General features: G+C 37.4%; 1 protein-coding gene across 1 annotated transcript in view; it reads left to right on the forward strand.

Moving 5' to 3' along the window:
• The window catches only part of dnah1 (dynein, axonemal, heavy chain 1), a 30,405-nt gene extending 17,686 nt beyond the window's left edge, over positions 1–12,719 (forward strand). The window contains exons 49-79 of the mRNA XM_043251417.1: positions 453–649; positions 1,212–1,347; positions 1,610–1,818; positions 1,925–2,096; positions 2,164–2,355; positions 2,430–2,540; positions 2,620–2,805; positions 2,902–3,093; positions 3,625–3,792; positions 3,995–4,186; positions 4,341–4,472; positions 4,555–4,680; positions 4,804–4,923; positions 5,065–5,214; positions 5,367–5,527; positions 5,633–5,858; positions 5,961–6,156; positions 6,506–6,657; positions 6,757–6,953; positions 7,043–7,187; positions 7,462–7,620; positions 8,271–8,402; positions 8,540–8,710; positions 9,046–9,225; positions 9,454–9,630; positions 9,794–9,964; positions 10,580–10,710; positions 11,071–11,215; positions 11,399–11,605; positions 11,870–12,104; positions 12,259–12,719. Coding sequence (XP_043107352.1) covers positions 453–649; positions 1,212–1,347; positions 1,610–1,818; positions 1,925–2,096; positions 2,164–2,355; positions 2,430–2,540; positions 2,620–2,805; positions 2,902–3,093; positions 3,625–3,792; positions 3,995–4,186; positions 4,341–4,472; positions 4,555–4,680; positions 4,804–4,923; positions 5,065–5,214; positions 5,367–5,527; positions 5,633–5,858; positions 5,961–6,156; positions 6,506–6,657; positions 6,757–6,953; positions 7,043–7,187; positions 7,462–7,620; positions 8,271–8,402; positions 8,540–8,710; positions 9,046–9,225; positions 9,454–9,630; positions 9,794–9,964; positions 10,580–10,710; positions 11,071–11,215; positions 11,399–11,605; positions 11,870–12,104; positions 12,259–12,380 — 5,190 coding nt within the window. The 3' untranslated portion in view covers positions 12,381–12,719. The remainder of the gene's footprint in view (positions 1–452; positions 650–1,211; positions 1,348–1,609; positions 1,819–1,924; positions 2,097–2,163; positions 2,356–2,429; positions 2,541–2,619; positions 2,806–2,901; positions 3,094–3,624; positions 3,793–3,994; positions 4,187–4,340; positions 4,473–4,554; positions 4,681–4,803; positions 4,924–5,064; positions 5,215–5,366; positions 5,528–5,632; positions 5,859–5,960; positions 6,157–6,505; positions 6,658–6,756; positions 6,954–7,042; positions 7,188–7,461; positions 7,621–8,270; positions 8,403–8,539; positions 8,711–9,045; positions 9,226–9,453; positions 9,631–9,793; positions 9,965–10,579; positions 10,711–11,070; positions 11,216–11,398; positions 11,606–11,869; positions 12,105–12,258) is intronic.
• The last annotated feature ends 713 nt before the right edge of the window (positions 12,720–13,432 follow it).

Genomic DNA, 13,432 nt, shown 5'->3' on the forward strand with positions numbered 1-13,432 from the left:
AAAGGTTTTGATCCATTTTTTAATCCACTGAAAATGTTGACAGCGATATGTGACCCTGGCCCACAAAACCAGTCATAGTAGCATAGTAGTCAAGTAGCACAGGTATATTTGTACCAATAACCAAAAATATATTGTATTGGTCAAAGTAGCTTTTTTACTTTTCTGTCAACATCATTAGTATATATCAAAACTTAAATTTGATTAGTACCGTTTTAGTACTTTAAATTATAAAAAAAATACAATTATTGAAATAAGTAAATGTTTAATAATTTATTTTTATTATTGTAAATACATTTTTATATATATTTAATTTTATTTCAAACTATTTTTTTTTTAACAGTAATAACCCAGGATCAGGCTTCTGTGATGGCAACCACCTGTTGTTAAAATGCAATTTAGCACAAAATATTTTTTTTTATTCAAAAGGTTTTTTTTGTTCTGTACTAACACAGCTGGCCAGTGTAATGGAGGAGTACATGGATGATTATAACCAGACCAGCACCACTAAGATGAAACTAGTGCTGTTCATGGATGCCATACAGCATGTGTGTCGTATCAGCCGTATCCTGCGCCAGCCCCTGGGGAACGCTTTGCTGTTAGGAGTTGGTGGCAGTGGACGCCAGTCGCTCACCAGGCTTGCGACACACATGTGAGAGCTAAGGATTTGTTATGCTGAACCCTTAAAATATAGTTAGCATCACAAATGAGAATTGAATAAAGCTTTGTTTTATCAAAACCAGAAGTTACACTGACCCACTGAATTGAAACATCAAAACTTTTTTTGTTAAAATGATCCTTGCCTGTAAACTTTTTGCTACGCCACCCATATAGAACTGAAAAGGATTATTAGTTCATGCCTGGAACACATATGCGAGCAATGTTTAATATCAGTACATACTATTTGAACACATCTAATAACTGTAACTTATATAGTACAAATAAATTAGAGTGTAAAGGGGCAACATTTTCAAGTAAAAACTTGTCAGATCCTAAACTTTAGTTAATACTTTTGAAAATGTCTTTATACGTGGCCACCCACGAAGAAATGATTACTCCTGCAATTATGTCCCAGCATCATATTGAACATTTTGTCATTCATTCATATGTCATTTGGAAACAGTCCATAAGTGATAGATCAAATTAAAGGCCACATCTGTGGCTTTACTGTTGAAACATATATTTTCTAATTGTGATTATCCTTATATTGCCAGAGCTGAATATGAGTGCTTCCAGATAGAACTCTCCAAGAACTATGGCTTTCTAGAGTGGAGAGAGGACATCAAAAGCATCATGCTAAAGGCTGGTCTGCAGAATGTGCAAATCACCTTCCTGTTTGTAGATACACAGGCGAGTTCACAGATTATATAAAAACATTTTAACATTATATACTAGTCTCTTATGCTTACTAAAGCTGTTGTTATTTGATCAGAAAGAATAAACACAGTAACATATTTTAAAATGTAATTTATTCCTGTGATGTCAAAACTGAATTTACTACATCCTATGTTCCTAAAAGATTTATCAGCAGGAAAACTGCCTTGACACTATTGGCAAACACACAACAACTTTGTGTCCAAGTCTTTAACACATTTTACCTGCTGGTTTTCAGATTAAGAGTGAATCTTTCCTAGAGGATGTGAATAACATCCTGAACTCAGGCGATGTGCCCAATCTTTATACTTCAGAGGAGCAGGAACGGATCCTGACTGCCATGAAACCTGTGGTTCAGGACATGGGCCAGCAGCCCACAAAAGCCAACCTAATGGCAGCCTACATCAAGAGAGTCCGTAGCAACATCCACACTGTTCTCTGCATGAGGTTTATTTTTACATTAATGCTTCTGCAAGTCAGTGTTGTTTAGAACTGTTGCAGAGATATAGTGTAAAACCAGATTTTAACCTCTGTTCTCTGTCTCCATCTACAGTCCAGTAGGAGAAGTGTTCCGTGCTCGCCTCAGGCAGTTTCCCTCACTGGTCAACTGCTGCACCATTGACTGGTTCAGCGCATGGCCACAGGAGGCACTACAATCTGTAGCAACATCTTTCCTTAATGACCTTCCAGAACTGGAGGCCAGCCCTACGGCCATCCAAAGCTTGGTCAGTAAAAGTGTGCACCTGTAAGTATACATAAGATCGTAAAACTGACAGTTGTCTCTCTATACAGGCACAGATGTGTGTTGAAATCCATCAAATGGTGTCCAGGAAGTGTGAGCAGTACTTAGCAGAACTTTCCCGCCACAACTACGTCACTCCTAAGAGTTACCTGGAGCTCCTCAGCATCTTCTCGTCTCTGATTGGCCAGAAGAAGCAGGAGCTACACACTGCTCGGCAGAGAATGAAAACCGGCCTGGATAAGGTGATTTGGGAAACATCTTAAGCTTCCTACACGTTCTACTTTTCTGCTTACATGTTTCATGATTGTATGTGTAGTTGCTGAGTACAGCAGAGGATGTGAGCAAGATGCAGGAAGAGTTGGAAATGATGAGACCTCAGCTGGAGGAAGCAGCCAAGGACACTGTGATCACCATGGAGAAAATAAAAGTGAATAAAACAGCAAAAATAAAAAAGTTAGGCAAACATGAATGAATCAAATTTCTCATAGATTTTTTGTTTTGTGTAGGAAGATACAGTAGTAGCTGAGGAGACCCGTGTAGCGGTGCAGGCTGAGGAGACTAAAGCCACTGAAAAGGCTTGTGTGGCACATGCCATCGCTGATGATGCTCAGAAAGATCTGAATGAAGCACTTCCTGCTTTGGATGCTGCCCTCGCTAGCCTGAAGTCGCTGAAAAAGAATGATGTCGTTGAGGTGCATACTCTATATTTTTAACAGCTGTCAAAAACACCACAATGTTCAGGTCATGCCAGCTCACAAGGTGGTTTGTTTGTGTTTGTGTTACTGTAGGTGCGGGCTCTGCAGAGGCCTCCTCAAGGAGTCAAGCTGGTTATAGAAGCTGTCTGTATCCTGAAGGGTATCAAGCCCAAGAAAGTTGCAGGACAGAAGCTCGGTGAGAAGGTTGATGACTACTGGGATGCAGGAAAGGGTATTCTGCAGGATCCAGGAAAATTTCTGGACAGTCTCTTCAAGTATGACAAGGTGAGATGAAGATTTTATATGTGTGTAATGTAAGCTTGTCCCTTTTTGTTTCACAAATGCATGCCTACTTAAAGTTTAAACACTTAAATTTAAACACTTGAAATGCATGTTTATTGTGAAACTGTGAAAGTAGTGCTGAAGTCGAACTAAAGATATTCTGAAGTATATTTGATTATTTTGACAGTATGTCAGTAAATATTTAGTATCAAGTAAATGTAAATGTACACTGATGATTTCTGAAGCATAATATGACGCTGGATCAAAATTCATCTTTGAAGTCGCAGAAATACATTACGTTTTACAATAGATTTTTTTTTTAATTGTAATATTTCACAATATAACTCCTTTAACTGTATTTTATATTAAATAAATGCAGTTTTGGTGAGCATAAAAGTATTTTACAAATTTTACATAGCCCAATTATTGTACAATTTTAAGCACAAATTTAAAATGTTTATGGTTTTAGAAATCTTAATTAAACATTTAAGCTGAAGTGTATAATTTCCATTGCTCTGGTCTTTTATCCCACAGGACAACATTCCAGATTCGGTGATCAAACAAGTGCAGCCTTACATTGACAACCCAGAGTTCCAGCCTGACTCAATCGCCAAGGTGTCCAAAGCCTGTACTTCCATCTGTCAGTGGGTGCGAGCAATGCATGTCTACCATTTTGTGGCCAGAGCTGTAGAGCCCAAACGGGTAGGAGCTTGATCCCTTTCCTTTTTGCAAAATCCATTGTCTGCTAAATCTTAAAACTTTTTTATGTCTGTGTCTGTAACTACAGAATTTAAGCACTTTTCTTCCTAAAGCTATTCAGCACGTTAGGAGTTTTTGTGAATAGGCCAAAACTGAGGCTAATTTTAATAGTTATATTAATTTGTTTTTATGTGTGTGTGAGCAGCAAGCCTTGCAGGAAGCTCAGGAGGATCTGGCTGTAACACAGCGCATACTGGATGATGCTAAGGAGAAACTAGCAGCTGTAGAAGAGGGCATTGCCACACTGCAGGCCAAGTATCATGAATGCCTGACCAAGAGAGATGAGCTAGATGCCAAATGTCAGCTGTGTGAGAACAGATTGATCCGTGCAGATAAGGTGAGTGGAGAAAAACAGTTTAGATTTGCGTTTATTTCACTGTGACTCCAGTTTGAAAAATATGACTAGTGAATATGTTTTGTAGAAGTTGACTATTCAGAGTTTAAATTGAATAAATGGCAGTTAAGACACAGGATGTTTTTGTGTGTGGCAGCTGATTGGAGGTCTGGCTGATGAGAAGGTGCGCTGGAGAGAGACCGTTCAGCAGCTGGAGTACATGGTGAATAACGTAGCAGGAGATGTGCTGCTCGCTGCAGGATACGTAGCTTACCTCGGACCCTTCACTGTGAGTGTGTCAATCTCATCTTTAACGTTTTAATTGTGAGATTTACAGAGAGAGTAGATGTAAATACGTATGCCCTCTGCAGGGAGAATATCGTTCAGCAATGGCTGAGGAGTGGCTCAGGGGTTTTAAAGAACTGGCAGTCCCTCACACAGAACGGCCCAACCTGATTAACACATTGGGAGACAAAGTCAAGATTCGCTCCTGGCAGGTTAGAGACCGACACACTACTTCAGTGCATAGACATAATACTGTTTGTTATGTAAATATTCTAGTTATTCAAATTTATTTGAATATTGCATTTATTTATTTCCGTTTGTGATTTTGTTTGTAGATTGCAGGGCTGCCCAAGGATAGTCTTTCTGTGGAGAATGGAGTAATTGCTCAGTACTCTCAGCGCTGGCCTCTGTTTATTGATCCGCAGGGACAGGCCAACAAGTGGATTAAGAACATGGTAATTATTCAGAATTATTATACTTAAAACATTTTTTTACCTTAGATAATTAAACTAACTAGCTAAATCATGCACTAGCGTCCGTTTTGGGTCAGTAATTTGCTTTATGTCACGGTCTTTGCTTTTGTTCTGTTTCCTCAGGAGCGTGATAACACATTAGCTGTGATGAAGCTGAGTGACCGAGACTTCCTGCGTAGTTTAGAAAATGCTATCCGTTTTGGAAAACCTTGCTTGCTGGAAAATGTTGGGGAAGAGCTAGACCCTGCATTGGACCCTGTGCTTCTACGACAGGTATACATCACTTTTTTGTGTGAATAAATCATAAAATTTTAAAAAAGTGCTATATCTACCATATGAATATTATTTTTTTATTAAACTTTTGTTATAGTAATTCTTAGCTGTTTATAGTGTAAATCTGACTTTCTTGAGTGTATGCTCTTCAGACATATACCCATAACGGCAACTTAGTTCTAAAACTCGGAGACACTGTCATTCATTATCATGATGACTTCAAGATGTACATCACCACAAAGCTGCCAAACCCACATTACTCACCAGAGATCTCTACTAAAGTGACTCTCATTAACTTCACCCTCTCGCCCAGGTGCTGCTATAAAATTTCTTAAGACTTGAACATAATGAGGACTTTTAGGTTCAGAGGTGGATTCTGGATTTCACATCTGTTGGGTTTCTGTGCATGTTCATACAGTGGCCTAGAGGATCAGCTACTAGGCTGTCTCGTGGCTGAGGAGAGACCTGATCTGGAAAAGGCGAAGAACCAACTCATAGTGAGTAATGCACAAATGAAACAGGAGTTAAAGGAGATAGAAGATCAGATCCTGTTCCGACTGAGCTCTTCAGAGGGAAACCCTGTTGATGTCGAAGAACTGATAAGAGTGCTTGCGGCCTCCAAAGTCAAAGCCGAAGAAATTCAGGTAAGAAAAAAATGCTTGTGCATTGCTAAATCGGCTTTCTCTTAATGTAATTTAATACCAAATCTGTGATTTTTTTTTTACATTTTCAAACCATTATAATAGGCTAAAGTGACTGCAGCTGAGGCGACTGAGAGGGACATTGATGCCACACGTCTAGAATATGTTCCAGTGGCTGTCAGAGCCCAGATCCTCTTCTTCTGTGTGTCAGATCTGTCAAATGTGGATCCTATGTACCAGTACTCTCTGGAGTGGTTTCTGGGGATTTTTATGAGTGGCATTGCCAACTCAAAGAAAGCAGGTAAAACATGGCCTTCTTTTATTGACCTTTGGTACTGAACAAGTACTGAAAAAGTATGGCCTTTTTTTCTTTTTTTTTTATTTCTACCCAATAAAATATTTTTGAGCTTGGTAAAACTAAAATTTATAATTTTTTTAATTAATTTTATTCATTTACACAACGTTTTTAGTACTGAAAAATTTTAATGAATTAGTTTTTAAAACCCCAGTACAAGAGTTATATTCAGGTTTACCAAGACTCTTATTTTCGACATCTTATAGGCATTTGGATTAATAGTTCATAAAAATGTTTAATTTTTTTATAAATTAACAAACTGATTAACTGACTATCTTGGCTTATTTCCCCACAGATAAAGTGAAGGAGCGTATTTTCAACATTAACGAGTTCTTCACCTTCAGCTTGTACAGTAATGTCTGTCGCAGTCTTTTTGAGAAACACAAGCTGATGTTTGCCTTCCTCCTTTGCTCCAGAATCCTGATGAATGACAACAAGATTGATATGGTTAGCGAGTCGGGAAAAAAAATTGATAACATGTCTCTTGCCTTCATCTCTTTATCTTCATCTCTCTTGATTTGTATATGAATGTCTGTGTGTGTACAGGCCGAGTGGCAATACTTGTTATCAGGGGGGCGGCCCCAAGATCAGACTCCAAATCCTGCTTCAAACTGGCTCTCCATGAGAGCCTGGCAGGACATACTGGCATTGAGCACCCTGCATAACTTCAGTAACCTGCCAGAGAGCTTCTCCAAACATGAATCTGAATTCAAGAGTATATTCGACAGCAGCCAGCCACACAGGTAGGCAAAAACGCACTTAACCTATTAGAGGTTGTAAATGCTGTTGTATTTGTGGTTTAGATTCTATGTTTATAACCATATGTGAACAGGGAGCCTCTTCCAGGCGAGTGGGACAGTGGTTTAGACTCATTTCAGAAGCTTCTGGTTCTGCGCTGCCTGAGAGCTGACCGGCTCACTCACGGCCTGCAGGACTTTGTGGCTTCACAGCTGGGTCAGAACTTCATCGAGCCACAGGTACTTACACATATGCTCTATATACTGTACATTGTGCTCATATCATCATATAATAGCATTAACAATCTAATAGCATTCTGATATTAACAGCGCACAGTTTATGTAAGAACTTCGCATTAGAATGTTAAATAAACAAGAGGTTAATTTGAATTCACCCTGTAGCAGGTATTTGCATATTTTTGAGTCATACTAATAATGCTTTTCTGCATGACTCACTGTTTTTGGTTTTGATTTGTCATGTCCCTCATTCCACCATGTTTCTTCTGTCTCTCAGACATCAGACCTGTCTGTGGTGTTCAAAGATTCGTCTCCTTCCACCGCTCTCATTTTTGTGCTTTCTCCTGGTACCGACCCCGCTGCTGACCTCTATAAGTTTGCAGAGGTCATGAAGTTTTCAAAAAAGATGACCGCCATCTCCCTTGGCCAAGGACAGGTCAGAACAAAAAACGTCCAGAGTTAAACATATGCAGAAACTGATATCATAAATGTGGAGTAAGCTTGAGCTGTCTCTGCAAAAATATGGTGTTTTAGTTCAAAGTATCCACTGAGCCTAAGATACTCTCCATACATTTTTTCAGTTGTCGAAGGCTAATAAAAGATGAGTCTCACCCTACTGCTAATTACGTTCCTATTTAAAGTTTCTGCAATGTTCTGTGCCACCTACTAAAGAACTGTGACATAACTGACCTACAGGCTCACACCAACCAATTTACATAAATATTTAACATTAGACTAGTGTGATAACAATGTAAACTTTAATATCATCTTTAGTGCATACATTTTAATAGCCTTTTTATATGTATTGATGTGTTTATTATAGCTTGCAAAATTTGTCCAGTTAAGCATGGACTAAAACTCTATAACTGTAGTTATATATATAGTGAACTATATTCGGAATTGGCCTTTTGTAATAGTGTCAATTTATTCCGTTCACACTTTGCTTATATTGTGCACTGAACTGCTATGCATTGTGCAAGCATTAGTAATGGATGAATTAACAAGTGAGTAATTTCGTAAGACACTATATCTGGATATATTTGAGTATATTAAATATATTAGGCTAACAGCCTTGGTTTTATGCAGGGCCCCAGTGCTGAGGCCATGATGCACAGCGCCATGGAGAAAGGACAGTGGGTGTTCTTCCAGAACTGCCACCTCGCTCCCAGCTGGATGCCATCTCTGGAAAGACTCATTGAGAACATCGATCCTGACAAAGTTTGACACACATGACTACCTGTTTTAGTTTTTATTGAGTTTAAATTGTGTTTGTTGAATATAATCTTTGTTATATTACTTTTTTTTTTCAAAATAAGAGTCATTTAAATATCCTGAAGCACTCGTTTGTATTGTAGGTTAACTGGGACTTCCGTCTTTGGCTCACTAGTCTGCCCAGCAACAAGTTCCCAGTGTCAATTCTGCAGAATGGCTCCAAGATGACCATAGAACCACCACGAGGCATTAAAGCCAATCTCCTAAGGACCTATGGCAGCCTCACCGATGATTTCATAACTTCATGCACTAAGGTTCCTATTGAAAATAAGCACATTTTCTTTGTCTTTTTATGTTGAGAAAAGTTGGATTGAAGCAAGTATACACTACAGTTCATAAGTTTAGTGTCAGTGAGATTTTTTGAACACAGACTCTTGTGCTCACCAAAACTGCATTTATTTGATCAAAAATAAAGAATACATTGTGAAAGATTGTTACAAAAAACAATTCTATTTTATTTTAAAATGTTTAAAAAAAAATTGTGATCTCAAATTTATGAACACTAGTGCATATGTAAATGTATTGTAAATATGTAATATGATATTTTACTAATATGATTATTTTTATATTTTTCTATGTCTTTTGGCAGACAGCAGAGTTTAAGGCTCTCCTCCTGTCTCTGTGCCTTTTTCATGGAAATGCTATTGAGCGCAGGAAATTTGGCCCACTAGGATTTAACATTCCATATGAGTTCACAGATGGGGACCTGCACATCTGCATCAGCCAGCTGAAAATGTTCCTGGATGAATATCAGGACATCCCATATAAGGCAAATGCAGATGTTCTTTTGCCACACACAGTTTCATGTCTCTCTGCAGATCATTTCCCTTCCTTTGCGCATGTCCTTAGCTGATTAAACGCACTGTATATTGGCTTACTATAAATATGCCACTTTAAGCAGTTATAGAACTTCTTAACATCTATATTTGGTAATGTTTATGTAAAGTAAGCAGAACTCAGAAATCCTACTGATCATTTTTTTTCCCTCACTGTTCAGGTTCTGAAGTATACTGCAGGAGAAATAAACTATGGAGGTCGTGTGACAGACAACTGGGACCGCCGTTGCATACTAAACATTCTAGAGGATTTCTACTGCCCCGATGTCCAGGGCCCTGAACACCTCTACTCTCCTTCTGGAGAATACAGACAAATCAGCACAGAGAACAATGTCAAGGTCCAAAACTAATATCTCTTAACCTCAGATATTATGAAAAAACAATAAAACTGATCTCAGATCAGCGCAAAAGGAATATTTCCCTGCACAGGCTTTCAATTTAGCTTGTGTTTTCTTATGTTTAGAGCTATGCGATACATGTATTTTATTTATTTGTTTACAGGGTTATATGACGTACTTTCGTGGCCTACCAATTAACGACTCACCAGAGATCTTTGGACTTCATGACAATGCCAACATAAGCTTTGCACAAAATGAAACATTTGCTCTGGTGGGAACTTTAGTGAAGCTCCAGCCCAGAGCAGCAGCTAGCGGAGGCAAGTCCAGAGATGAGGTATGTGTCATATTGATTCTACATACATTTATTTGAATTTAATACACAAATTTATAAATGATTACATTTTTGTGTTTATAAATTATTTTATACATCAAGGTTGTATTGATATGAAACCAGCTTTCTTTACTCCTGAAAAGTTTGCCATCGCCACCAAAGGAATAAATTACATTTTAAATACATATTTATATATTAAACAGTTACTCTAAAATGTAATGTTTAGTCAGACTGTGGGCACTGTGCCAGTGTCTGTTTTTAATGAAATAATAACTGTGTTGGTGCACATGAGACTTCTTTGAAAATCATAAAAGAATCATCTTACAAAACTAAATATTCTGAATGGTAGTGTTTACATATATTATATGTGTATTCACACTGTTTTGCATGAGACTGTTCCCTTCAATGTGCTCTTAAGTGTAGCGAAAAACAAGCCAAAACAGATAAGACCACATGGTTGAGCAGCATTTTAAAAAGCCATGCATTTCATTTATGTTAGTATACAGTACATGTGTTTTCGGATACAGAGAACTGCAATTATGGATTATGCTTCACATCAGTGAAGTAAAATGCATTTTAGGATTAATGTACACTCACTTTTCTCCTCTAAACATTAAGATCATAGAGGAAATAGTGGAGGGAATTGTGGAGAAGATTCCCAGTCTCATTAATGTGCAGGAGGTCATGAATAAATACCCAGTGATGTATGAAGAATCTATGAACACAGTCCTGGTTCAGGAGGTTATAAGGTAAGATTTCAGTTTCAAAAAAAAAGGTTGTTCTATTTTCTATACATCTAGGAATCTACTATACATCTATCAATTGAAACAAGTATCAGTTTTCACAAAAATATTGCACAGCACAATTGTTACATGAAGACAAAATCAACATATTGGAATGATGGATGATTAATGATGCTAAAAATTCTCTGCCGTTATAGGAATAAATTACATTTCAAAATATATTAAAATATAAAATAGTTATTTTGAATTGCAAAAATTGTTTACCATTTTTTCTATTACTTTTCTTGAAAAATCTTACTGATAATGTATGGTGTATATTTTTTTAAAAATGCTCTAAAAATTGACCTCTCTGTCACATTCTCGCAGATATAATAAGTTGTTATCAGTGATTTCCCAGAGTCTCAGTGATCTGGTGAAGGCTTTGAAGGGTTTGGTGGTTATGTCATCTGAACTGGAGCTGATGTCTAACAGTCTGTTCATCAATGCTGTTCCAGAACTATGGAAGGCCAAGGCAAGACTGAATGTTAACCATGCAAGACATGCACTGAATTTGAGAAATGAGTGTTTTTGTTATGCCATGACTATGCAGACACTCTTGTGCATGTAACTGAAATCAGATTTAGCACTTGAGAGCTAAATCTGAGAGCTTAGACTTATTCTCATAAAAATGATTCTTCTTTTACTATTTTCCAAGGCATATCCATCTCTTAAGCCATTAAGTTCCTGGGTGTCAGATCTGGTCCAGCGCATAAGCTTTTTGCAGAACTGGATCTCAGATGGCATTCCTGCTGTATTCTGGATCAGTGGGTTCTTCTTCCCCCAAGCCTTCCTCACAGGAACCCTGCAGAACTTTGCCCGAAGCTCGTCAGTCTCCATTGACACCATTGCTTTTGACTTTAAGGTGCATAATTTGCTTTCAACATCAAGGCTTTCTTGCATTAAACTCTGTGTAATGCAATTTGAAGCCTCAAATATGTTTCCATATTAAGCTCTCAAAGCAAGCTTGATACTTGATAGACCATTAAGAGAAGTATGGCATACCTGAGAAGCTCAAACATTGGAAGAGGACTTTATGTTGCATATCTAAACTGCATGATGTGTATATGTTTTGAAACCATTCTTTTAGTGGTTTTCTTTGATTTTCTTTTTCTGAACCCTCATTTAGGTGAGGAAGGAAGCAGTAGCAGAGCTGACTGTGAGACCCGACATCGGCTGCTTCATCCACGGTCTGTATCTCGAAGGGGCACGCTGGGATTCAGAAACAGGCCTCCTTACTGAATCCCGTCCCAAAGAGCTCTACACAGAGATGCCTGTTATCTGGATGGTACCCGTTCCCAACCGCAAACCCCCTCAGTCTGGAATCTATGTGTGTCCTATCTACAAAACTCTTACCCGTGCTGGTGAGAAATTTGAAGAGCATTTCTTCATGAAACGTGCCTTGGACTTTTGTTAATATTTCGCTACTGTACAAACTGTAGTCATTGTGATTCATGTGATAATTTGGTTTGTGTTTTACCACAGATATGAGAAAATTTGTTTTTTTTTCCGCCACAGGAACTCTCTCAACCACTGGGCATTCAACCAACTATGTAATTGCAGTTGAGCTACCCACAGATCGTACCCAAGGGCACTGGATCAAACAGGGTGTGGCCTTGATCTGCGCACTTGACTACTAGACTACTAGTACACAAACCCTTATTCATACAAACATAAAAGCCTGAAGCAACATTGGAAAAATAGAGATGAAAAAACATTTACACTGTAAACACTGTCAGCCAGTGTTTAGAGATGACTACTGAGGTTTTTAAATGTGGTAATAACAGTTCTAAGCAAGAACGCAGTGTTGTACTAAATTTTATGGCACCTCACGCAAAATTAACTCCACCCACAAGCAATGATATCATGCAATATGTTATATATATGCCACTGTACTATTGATTCATATTTTGAACTATCTTTTTATATGCACTTTTAGGTTTTCTTTTAATTTTAGCATTTTTGTTATGTACTTTTTGTCGGGTTTTTTTTTTATTAATTACAATTTAGCATTTATTTTTATTTTATTTTATTTTAGTTTTAAATATTTGCAAAGGCAACATTTCTAATTTAATTTAAGTTTCATCTTATTTTGTGTTATTTTAGCTTTTTTGGTGAAAATGATTTTAAAAGTATTGTTCACCCAAAATTGAATATTCTGTCATTAATTACTCATTCTCATGTCACCCATTCATCTTCAAAACACAAATTAAGATATCTTTTATGAAATTCTAACCCTTCATAGAAGCAAGACAACTGACATGAGCTTACGTCAAAGACTGACACAGAAAAGAAAACATTGTTAAATAAGATTTAAAAAATTAAGGTTCATTTTAATCTTTTTTAGTCCTTGAACCTGTCAGTTGGATTGTCGTCTATGGAGTATCAGGAAGCTCTTCATTTGTGTTCCAAAGATGAATGAAAATCTTACGGGTGTGGAACGAGTAATTAATGACAGAATTTTCATTTTTGGGTGAACTATCCCTTTAATAGTTTCAGTGTTAATTATAAGAACAATCATAACACTGCAATAAATATTATACTAACTAAATGAAAATTATTTTACACTCTTTATTTTTTTGGTGTTTACATGACTTATAAATCCTGATTAATGCACACATAGCCTCAGAGTCTCAGTCTAAATTCTAACAAGGATATTGCCTTAAAGGAATAGTTCACCCAAAAATAAAAA

This window comes from Puntigrus tetrazona, chromosome 11 (genome assembly GCF_018831695.1).
Source record: "Puntigrus tetrazona isolate hp1 chromosome 11, ASM1883169v1, whole genome shotgun sequence".
Taxonomy (NCBI): Eukaryota; Metazoa; Chordata; class Actinopteri; order Cypriniformes; family Cyprinidae; genus Puntigrus; species Puntigrus tetrazona.